The following is a 12,167-nucleotide window of genomic DNA, read 5'->3' as shown; positions in this document are numbered from 1 at the left end:
TTATTTAAATACTTTGGTAGAGTAAAAAGGGAAAAATACTTTGGATAAAAACAATATGCGAGAATTCTAATGAAGAAGAATATTGATTACACCAACATTTTTCTTTCTTGAACTTAGTAAAGTGCTGCAAAAATCTAAAACAATGAAATTACTAGTATTTAGATACTCCAATAGAAAATTCAGGTTTTTATCTGAAATTATTACCACTCTATAATATCTGAAACCAAATGAAATTTTGTTCCTTGAGAGTAACTGCCTTTGACAGAGTAAAAGAGAGAAACTACTGGGGGAAATGCAAGATGAACAGAAAATGGGTACATCCTTTAGATTGATTCTCTTCCTCCATGTCTCATACTTAAACTAAACCAGATTCAACTGAGTCTTCCAGTTACCTTTCATTCTGGATTTAGTGCCTGTACAACTCTGTCCTTCATTCTTTGATGTCAAGTTGTTAAAGGAAATGAAAGACAGACTATCTTAATACTAGAAAAACTGTTCACACAAGCCTCAAGATGGTGACGAAACAGGCCTCTGTGTCCAGAAGGCCAGCTGTCCTTCCTGATCACCAAATGAGGACAGTGTGATGAACTTTTTTTTTTTTTTGCTGAGGAAGATTCTCCCTGAGCTAATATCCACTGCCAGTCTTCCTCTTTTTGTATGTGAGTCACTACCACAGCACGGCCACGGACAGATGAGTGGTGTGGGCCAAAGTAAGGCTGCCAAAGTGGAGTGGGCCAAACATAGCCACTAGGCCACCAGGGGGTGGGCTCGAACTACTCAAAATTTAAAGTTACTTTCTAGTTCTTACCAGGTGGAAATATGCAATCAAAGCAGAATTTGACATTACTAAAATGATTTTAACTTGGAGGTAAGAAAAATTTGAAAATAAAATGACTAGGGTGGAGACACTAAACTGGTATTTGTATTCCTGGAGATATATGACTGAGGTGTCAGATAAATGAGCCAAACATTTTATGCAGCTAAGTTTATTCTCACAACATATTACATTTAAAATGTGTAAAAGTGGTCAACAGCAAAAGGGGCAGAAAGCAAAACCAAATGTTCTCTTGGGATAAACAAGCTGCTTTGACGGCAGGGGAGTGTTCTCACTGATGAAGTGTGAGCAGGACCTTTTCCCTGAAGCTGAAATAAACTCACTTCATTTTACTGGCTGTATAACACACGTTAGCTCTGTATTATGTTAAGTCAGCCTGGCAAACTAGAGTGCTAATGATTTTACTAGTTAAATTGTGCTAATATCAGTTAGGGAAATGTTTTTCTTATGGTTTACAAAATCTTGAATTTGTGTTGCAACACTTATGAAATGAGTGTGTCATACAAGCAAAGGAGGAAAGATTTAGGGCTTCTAGCAACCAATCTCGTGTAGGATCGCCTTACAAATGTCTATCATAAAATCAGAAAGTGGACTTTTTAAAAAGTAGCAGTGCCAACAGTTTATCACCAAGAACTTATTTTAATGGAAATGGGTCTAATGTCCCTTCATGCAATAAGACAGAGACAAACAAAAAACAATGGTCCTAGTTAGATATGGGTAATCTTATATCCAGGGGGAAACAGAGGGCATGTGGACATGTGTCTTTCAGATGAGATCACACGTGTCGTGAAGGATATAAAAACGAAGCACCAGGCAGTGCTTGAGTTTGCAAAGTAAAGTTTCTAGCCATAGGCATGTTGGCTATTCCCCTTGATGCTGCCAAGGAGCACAGACATGAGGTGGCAAGTCTGCGTCTATCTAGCTGCTTTTAAAAAATAAAAGGAACTGTAAGCATTTTGTCTTCTACATATTCCAATAAAAATGTGACTATAAATCATTACAAAACCACCTTTTAGGCAATGTATACAGTTCACTGAGATTATTTAGGCCTGGATACATTGTGAGATAATATCCAGTAAAGATAATACATTAACACAATAATGCAGTATATTTCAGTAAAAATAGAATAAATAAAATAAAAATATTTTAAGCTGTATTTAACAGATTAATTAAAAAAATGATAAGACATCCAAGGCATAGTGAACATGGCTGCCTGTTTACCGAATCACAGATATAAAGAATGCATAGATAACTGAAGTCTCACTACGTCATCAGGTCACACACTGGCACCCTTTCACAGAAAAAGACACACGGACTCTCATACGTACTTTTTGGCCATGGCAGGAAGTGTCTGAACATACTGTTTAACATAATTAATTTTACAAAATTAATTGCATTTAGTATGCAAAGCTATTTTCAAATGAAAATATCTGCAGTAAAGTTTTCAATATGTAAAGGCTATCATTCATCTTAATGCATCCTATAATTGCATATATAAATCAGTTTGCTACTTAAAGCTAGCTCAGTACTCTTGATCCTGAAAACAAATAAATGTATGCCTTGAAAAACGAACAGTAGAGAGTTCCAGTACAAGAGTGGATGACTTGTTCAGGATTTTGAGGTTTATCACACTCAAACATTTCACTGTGGAGATCAAGATGAATGATCATCAGGATTGAATTGTGAACAGCTTTCAAAGGGCACAGTAAGGATTTTCCTAATGCAATAATTTCTTACGATGGTATTGGTTACTTCAGAGAGAACAGTATATAGGCTGGTGAGAAGTATAATTCATTTCTAGAGTGTCATCTTTTTTGTCACAACACTAGGGTGCTAGCAAATAATTCCAGAATTCTGAGAGGGGACGGAGGGAGGAAGCCACCTAGTCATTCCATCACGTTCCCTGGTGGCGAAGTATCACGAGTTAGGATTATGTCTACCATATGTGACATCCCCGGAAAATCTTGTGGGTTGAACCAGCTGTACTGCATGTAGAATCCTGTCCTCCACAACTGGTTTGAGGCACACAGCAGGAAAACAGTGCTGGACTGAGAGGGCAAGCGTCTTGTAATTGACAGCACTGCGTGAGTAATTTGGACACATTGCCCTACTTATACAGGGAATCCTAAGATTTCCTGACAACAGCTGGATATGCCCGGAGTAATTCCAGAAAGACTCTTGCTGGCTGGTGTGGAAGCAGCATAACTTAGAGTTGGGAAGTGTGAGCCCTAGTCCTGGTTTTCTCACTAACTTTCATGAGATCTTAGGCTAAATGACTGAGCCTCTTGGTACTTCATATTTTCATTTCTCAAATGTGTTTAGTATCTTCTCTAGCTTATAAGGCTCAAATGTGATAAGAATGTGGAAACCATTTTGACAAGTACATAAAAGTGGATTAACATAGAGCATTACTGTTATAACTGAATGTTATAAAATGCTAATTTTGACATTAAAAAGGAAACAAGACCAGTGTTTAGATTGATCTCCTTAGCAACTTCCTTTTAAAACAACAATGTCAACAAGAGTCTAAACCTATGTAATCTCTACAGCTAAGTTCCTTTATCTATAGAGAGAGAAGCAGGAAAGTGCTATTTTTGGGAACCTTGTTAAACAGTCCATTGTTCCTATGTATATTTTGCTCTGATAAATTTTTAAATCTTGGAAATAAAATGGAAAAAAATACAAATTTAAAAATATATCTAGTAGAGTTGCAACAAATTCTAATATTAAATACATAAAATTCAAGAAAGGTTCGATTTAATGTAATTTGTTGCCATGGACTATACATGATGGAGAGACAGCTTTCTGGGCAAAAAGCATCAGGGTAAGATTGAGCTAGATGCAGGATCCTAGCAGATGCTTACCTAGGCGGTGGACTAACAAAATAATGTGGTGGTGGAGATCTAAAATAGAAATGGTACGTCCTCAACTCCAAATTGCATATTGGCTAATTATCAAACTCCTAAGGATGAAAGGCTGACGAGGAGCATTTCATTTTAATATTGTTTAAGTAGAGAATGGCCATAGTGAACTATAATTCTCTAGCTGCATTGTACAGTATAAGGCAGAAGTTTGAAAAATGTCCCACCCGAAATGCATTATGATTTTGTTAATCTCTTTTTCTTAATAATCACTTTGAAAACCATCTGAAAAGAAAGGCTATTTTTGTTTGATTTTGATTTCTGAAATTTAGTCTGTTTTTCGATTTTGAAGTTTCACTTTTTTCCCCCAACATCCCACAAACAGCTGTAGACATGAAATGGTGTCCATGTGTCAAACAGCTCGCCAAGGAAAGCTGCCAGTTTGTTTCCGTACTGATGCCAACAGCCAATTTTGTCAACCTAGAGGTTCAATTTTATGAAAAACGAAAACAAAACCTGGTCATCCTATTCTTACAGCAATTCAAATGTGTCTGGTACACAGCATCTACTCCAACGTTGAAAACAGGGTGAAGTGCCGTAGGACTTAAAGGTTGCTTGTGACAGATCCAGTCAAGACGATGGTGACACTACCTCAGACGTCATTCACTCCAAGGACTCAGGATTAGTTCACTAGGAGGGGTGTGGCCACATCCTTCTCTGTGTGTGTGAAACAATGTTCACGATATTTACAATAAGAAAAAGACCTTCCACTGCTCATGATGTAACTTACTGACAGCAAAAAAAAATTAGTCATGCTTCTTTTCATATCACATGATGGTGGCGAGACGAGAGATCATGCTTGTCTAACACTGGTTAGGAATAAATTCTCTGAAGACAAAGCATCAGCAACTGAACGGAAGGCCAGACATCAGTTCATCTTCTTTAGTGTAGCTGTTCAGTCTTCAGGTAAATAGTAGAGAATCCTTTAACATATGCAGCTATGGCGTTTCTGTGACAGGGCGTTTCTGTTTCAAAGTGTCAATGAGGGATAAGACCCCTCGTTTTACATTGGTTGTGACTCTCCTGGTCACTGAGTCTGCTGGCGGAGGAGGTGGTCGAACTTTCTGTGAAGGCGGCCTGGCTACCAAGCACTTCTGGTATCGTAACTGGAATGAAAAAATGTTTTGTGGGCGTTAATAACGTATCATCTCTTGTTGAACGTGATTTTAACTCATCACATTAGTTAGGTTATCACGTCTCAAAAGTTAACAACCTAGCTCCTAAACATAAATCCAAGAGTAAGTTAATTTTTTTCTTAATGTGGGTGTTTTAAATTCTCTTAAAAGATCATTAGGCTCAGCAAAGGTATTGTGGCTTTTGCCACCCTTTTCTTCCATCCTCTACTGTCTATTTGTTCTCTATATTGACAGGCTGCAATTAATACAGCTCATAGTCAAAGAGCTAATGAAAAGAAACAGGATTGGGAGAGACGGTTAAATCCTTCCTCAGAGACATGTGCATCTGTGTCCATGAGGTAAGTGCTCACGTTGAGGGAGAGCACAGTAGAAAGGGCAGAGTTTGAAGCTAGGCTCCATCACCTGTGGACCGTATGAGCCCAGGCTAATTATCAAATCTGTCTGAGCCTCAATTTTTATTCATTTCTTACTGTTTTAATTGCATTAGGGCAACAGCTGAAGGGGCTCAGCCAATCCAGTGTAAGGCACACTGATAAAATCAAACTTTTCTTTACACCCTGAATCCAGCATCTCTAACTCAGTGGCCTTCCTCTTGATTCAATGTAAAATGGCTGAAGAATGGGGACCTTTACAGAGGGTGTTATGATTAAGGAATACTTGTAAAAATGCCTAAAATAGGCCTAGCAATGCAGAAGGCGTTCATAAATGTTTGTTCTTTCCTCTATTTCCTGCTTTAATACAAAGAATGATGTATTAAGATTTAAGGATACATTTTATATACAAGTCTAAATCCTAATGGATTAATTGTTTTGTTTGTTTCTTCTTCTCCCCAAAGCCCCTCAGTACCTAGTTGTATATTCTAGTTGTAGGTCCTTCTGGTTGTGCTATGTGGGACACTGCCTCAGCATGGCCTGATGAGTGGTGCCATGTCCACACCCAGGATCCGAACCTGTGAATCCCTGGGCTGCTGAAGCAGAGCACACCAACTTAACCACTCAGCCATAGGGCCAGCCCCCCTAATGGATTAATTTTTAAAAATCCATTAGCACTGGTATCACGGACAGTTTCTATCCTTCAGACATATAACATAATCCCCCCACTTTTGTATTAATGCAAAGATAAATAATTCTTCAAAATTAGATAAGAAGGTTAAAATTTATCAAATGTGGGGCCGGCCCCGTGGCTGAGTGGTTAAGTTCACGCACTCTGCTTCAGCAGCCCAGGGTTTCGCTGGTTCGAATTCTGGGTGCCAATATGGCACTGCTCATTAAGCCATGCTGAGGTGGCGTCCCACATGCCACAACTGGAAGGACCCACAACTAAAAATACACAACTATGTACTGGGGGGCTTTGGGAGAAAAAGGAAAAATAAAATCTAAAAAAGAAAAAAATTTATCAAATGTTTTTTCCTAATCTGAGCATTTTAATTAATTCCATGGCTGAGTTTTAGAAATCTACTTAAATATTAATAGGTTCTTTAGTATAGTTGTGAAAAAAGTTGATGTTTCCCCTGAGAGGCATAACCTGTTTACAGCAAGACTCTGTGTCACAAGGTTTTGTCATTGCCCAAAGGCCACAAAACTAGTCCCTTTCAACCTAATCACATGAAAAATGATTTATCATGTCTCCTCTATGTAAGGTATCTTGCTAGGTCTGCCTCACAACCAAAACCACACTCTTACAAAGCATGGATTTATAAATGGGCAGGTGTGGCAACATGGGACACTGGACTGGGAATTTCTAATGTTAGTTAGGTTCATCCAGTGTGAATCAAAAGTGCACCTGAGGCCTTAGGAGGGGGAGAGGAAAGGGACTGAATCTGTTTAGTCTAAGGAAATTAGAGGCCATCAGAAAAGGGACTATCTTATCCACGAGATTTTGAATACAAACCTCAGGGTAATCACTAAACAAAAAAGCAGAACAGAGACACAAATAATAAATAAGGAGAAAACAAAGAAACATAACATAAAAAACTATATAACTCAATTGGTAGACCAAAATACACAGGACAAGAAACAAAGGAAATGCAGGAGAATTGGAAAACGAGTGATAAAATGGCAGCATTCAGCCCTCATATATTGATAATCACCCTAAACATAAATGGATTGAATTCTCCAATAAAAAGACAACAGAAGGGTGAGATGGATTAAAGAACAAGACCCAACAATATGCTGCCTCCAGGAAACACATCTCAGCTCAAACAGCAAACACAGGCTCAGAGTGAAGGAGTGGGAGACGATACTCCAAGCTAATGGCAAACAAAAGAAAGCAGGTGTCGCAATACTTATATCAGACAAAGTAGACTTCAAGATAAGACAGGTAAAGAGAGACAAAGAGGGGCAATATATAATGATCAAAGGGACACTACATCAAGAAGAAATAACACTTATAAATATCTATGCACCCAACACAGGAGCACTAAAGTTCATAAAGCAACTATTAACAAACCTAAATGAAGACATTAATAGTAGAGGACCTCAACACTCCACTCACATCAATGGATAGGTCATCTAGACAGAAAATCAACAAGGAAACAGTGGAATTAAATGAAAAGCAAGAACAGTTGGACTTATATACAGAACAGTCCATCCATAAACAGGAGAATACACATTCTTCTCAAGTGTGCATGGAACACTCTCAAGAATAGACCATATGTTGGGAAACAAGGCAAGCCTCAATAAATTTAAGAAGATTGAAATAGTAACAAGCATGTTTTCTGGTCACAATGCTATAAAGCCAGAAGTTAATTACAAGAAAAAAGCTGAGAAAAGGGCAAAGAGGTGGAGACCAAACAACATGTTATTGAACAAGCAGTGGATCACTGAAGAAATTAAAGGAGAAATCAAAAAATATCTGGAGACAAATGAAAATGAAAACATACCATACTAATTCATATGGAATGCAGCAAAAGCTGTATTAAGAGGGAAATTCATCACAATACCAGCTCACCTTAACAAACAAGAAAAAGCCCAAATAAGCAATCTCAAACTACACCTATTTGAATTAGAAAAAGAAGAACAAACAAAGCCCAAAGTCAGCAGAAGGACAGAAATAATAAAAATCAGAGCAGAAATAAATGCTATTGAAACAAAAAAGGCAATAGAAAGAAAGGATCAATGAAACAAAGAGCTGGTTCTTTTTATTTTTTTTATTTTTATTTTTATTTTTTTCAATTTTTTTTAATTGAGTTATTGATAGGTTACAATCTTGTGAAATTTCAATTGTACATTAATGTTTGTCAGTCGTGTTGTAGGTGCACCACTTCACCCTTTGTGCCCACCCCCCACCTCACCTTTCCCCTGGTATCCACTAAACTGTTCTTGGTCCATAATTTTAAATTCCTCATATGAGTGGAGTCAAACACAGATTATCTTTCTCTCACTGGCTTATTTCACTTAACATAATTCTCTCAAGGTCCATCCATGTTATTGCAAATGGAATGATTTTGTTCTGTTTTGCAGCTGAGTAGTATTCCATTGTATATATGCACCACATCTTCTTTATCCATTCGTCTGTTGATGGGCACTTAGGTTGCTTCCACGTCTTGGCTATTGTAAACAGTGCTGCAATAAACATTGGGGTGCACAGGACTTTTGGGATTGCTGACTTCAAGCTCTTTGGATAAATACCCAGTAGTGGGATGGCTGGATCGTATGGTAGTTCTACTTTTAGTTTTTTGAGGAATCTCCATACTGTTTTCCATAGTGGCTGCACCAGTTTGCATTCCCACCAGCAGTGTATGAGGGTAAAGAGCTGGTTCTTTGAGAATATAAATAAAATTGAGAAACCCCTAGCCAGACTTACAAAGAAAAAAAGAGAGAAAGCTCAGATAAATAAAATTAGAAATGAAAGAGGAGAAATAACAACAGATACCACAGAAATACAATGGATTATAAGAGAATACTGTGAAAAGCTATTTGCCAACAGAATGGACAATCTAGAGGAAATGGATAAATTCTTAGACTCTTACAACCTCCCAAAGCTGAATCAAGAAGAAATAGAGAATCTGAATAGAACAATCACAAGTAAAGAGATTCAAAGAGTAATCAAAAGCATCCTAAAGAATAAAAGCCCAGGACCAGGCGGCTTCCCTGAGGAATTCTACCAAACTTTCAGAGAGGATATAATACCTATCCATCTTAAGCTATTCCAAAAGATGAGGGAAGATGGAACACTTCCTAACAGATTCTACAAGGCCAACATAACTCTTGACACCAAAGCCTGACAAAGACAACACAAAAAAGCAAAACTATAGGCCAATATTGCTGATGAACATAGATGCAAAATCCTCAACAAAATATTGGCAACCTGAATACAGCAACACATCAAAAAGATCATCCATCATGATCAAGTGGGATTTGTACCAGGAACACAGGGATGGTTCACCATCCGCAAATCAATCAATGTGATACACCACATTAACAAAATGAGGAATAAAAACCACATGATCATCTCAATAGATGCAGAGAAAGCATTTGACAAGATCCAACAGCCATTTATGATAAAAACTCTGAACAAAATGGGCATAGAAGGGAACTGCCTCAACATAATAAAGGCCATATATGACAAACCCACAGCCAACATCATACTCAATGGGCAAAAACTGAGTGTCATCCCCCTGAGAACAGGAACAAGACAAGGATGCCCACTATCACCACTCTTATTCAACATAGTACTGGAGGTTTTGGCCAGAGCAATTAGGCAAGAGAAAGGAATAAAAGGAATCCAAATAGGAAGTGAAGAAGTGAAACTCTCACTGTTTGCAGACGACATGATCTTATCTATAGCAAACCCTAAAGAATCTATTGGAAAACTATTAGGAATAATTAACAACTACAGTAAAGTTGCTGGGTCCAAAATCAACTTACAAAAATCAGTTGCATTTCTGACTCTAATAATGAACTTACAGAAAGAGAACTCAAGAATACAATTCCATTTAAATCGCAACAAGAATAATAAAGTACCTAGGAATAAATTTAACTAAGGAGGTGAAGGACTTATACAATGAAAACTCTAAGAGATTATTGAAAGAAATAGATAATGACATAAAGAGATGGAAAGAGATTCCATGCACATGGATTGGAAAAATAAACATAGTTAAAAATGTCCATACTACCCAAAGCAATGTACAGATTCAATGCAATCCCAATCAGAATCCCAATGACACTCTTCACAGAAATAGAGCTAAGAATCCTAAAATTCACATGGGGCAACCAAAGACCTCGGATTGCTAAAGCAATAGTGAGAAAAAAGAACAAAGCTGGAGGCATCACAATCCCTGACTTCAAAATGTACTACAAAGCCATAGTGATTAAAACAGCATGGTACTGGTACAAAAACAGGCACATAGATCAATGGAGCAGAACTGAAAGCCCAGAAATAAAACCACACATATACAGACAGCTAATCTTCAACAAAGGTACCAAGAACATACAATGTAGAAAAGACAGTCTCTTCAATAAATGGTATTGGGAAAACTGGACAACCACATGCAAAAGAATGAAAGTAGACCATTATCTCACGCCATACACAAAAATAAACTCAAATTGGATCAAAGACTTGAAGATAAGTCCTGAAACCATAAAACTCCTGGAAGATAATATAGGTAGTACACTCTTTGACGTCGAACTTAAAAGGATCTTTTCGAATACCATGTCTTCTCAGACAAGGGAAACAAAAGAAAAAATAAACAAGTGAGAGTTCATCAGACTAAAGAGCTTCTGCAAGGCAAAAGAAACTGGGATCAAAAGACAACCCACCAATTGGGAGAAAATTTTTGCAAATCATATATCCAATAAGGGGTTAATCTACATAATATATAAAGAACTCACACAAGTGAACAACAAAAAAGCAAACAGCCCGATCAAAAAATGGGCAGAGGATATGAACAGACATTTTTCCAAAGAAGATATACAGATGGCTAATAAACACATGAAAAGATGTTCAACATCACTAATCATCAGGGAAATGCAAATCAAAACTACACTAAGATATCACTTTACACCTGTTAAAATGGCTATAATCACTAAGACTAAAAATAACAAATGTTGGAGAGGGTGTGGAGAAAAGGGAACCCTCATACACTGCTGGTGGGAATACAAACTGGTGCAGCCGCTACGGAAAACAGTATGGAGATTCCTCAAAAAACTGAAAATAGAACTACCATACGGCCCAGCTAGCCCACTACTGGGTATCTACCCAAACAACTTGATCAACAATCCAAAGTAACATATGTACCCCTATGGTCACTGCAGCACTAATCACAATAGCCAAGTCATGCAAACAATCCAAGTGCCCACTGACTGATGATTAGATAAGGAAGATGTGGTAAATATATACAATGGAATACTACTCAGCCAGAAAAAAATACAAAATCATCCCATTTGCAACAACATGGATGGAGCTGGAGGGAATTATACTAAGTGAAATAAGCCAGACTGAGAAAGACAAACACCTGATGATTTCACTCATATGTGGAATATAAACAAACACATGGACAAAGAAAATACATCTGTGGTTACCAGGGGAAGGGGGGTGTGGGGTGGGCACAGGGGCTGAAGGGGAGCATCCATGTGATGACAGACAAGAAATAATGTACAACTGAAATTTCACAGTGATGTAAACTATTATGAACTCAATTAAAAAAAATTGCACCTGAGCAATTTCATTAACGATCGCTCTTATTCTAAATTTCACCAAAATATCTTCAGCTGGGCCTACACCACACAGCTGCAAAATATGCCTACTAATTAAGTAGATTCAAAAGAATGTGTTAATGCTGTAGATTTTTCAGTTGGTATAAATTCATGCACAGATATTTCAGACAGAGAATCGTGCAGATATGAATCAAGAGGTAGGCCACTGAGTTACAAATTCTGGATTTGCACTGTAAAGAAAGGTTTGATTTTATCAGTATGTCTTACACTGGATTGGCTGAGCCCCTTCAGCTGGTTGCCCTAATGCAATTAGAACAGTAAACAAATGAGTAAAAATTGTTTCTAAGAAAATGAGACTGGGATTTGGAAAACAAACTGTAACTTCTGATAAAAGCTAATTATTTAATTGTCATCAGCACTTAAAGTGTATAATTAAGGCTGAAAGCCATTCATTTTGTGACTAAAACCATCTGTTATGATCCTTTTCAATTTCATGAATTGCCTAAATAGTCACCCTCCATTTGTGCTCAACTGAACTTCCTCATTGGCTATCCCATCTCAGTTCCCTGCGGCTGGTCAGGAGGCGCATCTTGACACTCCCCTCCGCCTGGCCCTGCTC

The 12,167-nt window shown here is 37.7% G+C and overlaps 1 protein-coding gene across 17 annotated transcripts in view; it reads right to left on the bottom strand.

The window, feature by feature from the left end:
• Positions 1 to 4,166: 4,166 nt before the first annotated feature.
• The window catches only part of APBB2 (amyloid beta precursor protein binding family B member 2), a 361,605-nt gene continuing 353,604 nt past the window's right edge, over positions 4,167 to 12,167 (bottom strand). For all 17 annotated transcript variants that reach the window (XM_070505982.1, XM_070505981.1, XM_044767731.2 and 14 more), the window contains one exon: positions 4,167 to 4,862. In XM_070505982.1, the coding sequence (XP_070362083.1) occupies positions 4,695 to 4,862 (168 nt within the window). In that variant the 3' untranslated portion in view covers positions 4,167 to 4,694. The remainder of the gene's footprint in view (positions 4,863 to 12,167) is intronic.

This window comes from Equus asinus, chromosome 3 (assembly GCF_041296235.1).
Source record: "Equus asinus isolate D_3611 breed Donkey chromosome 3, EquAss-T2T_v2, whole genome shotgun sequence".
Classification (NCBI taxonomy): domain Eukaryota; kingdom Metazoa; phylum Chordata; class Mammalia; order Perissodactyla; family Equidae; genus Equus; species Equus asinus.
Note: the sequence above shows the minus strand (reverse complement) of the source record. Positions and strands in the feature narration are given on the sequence as shown.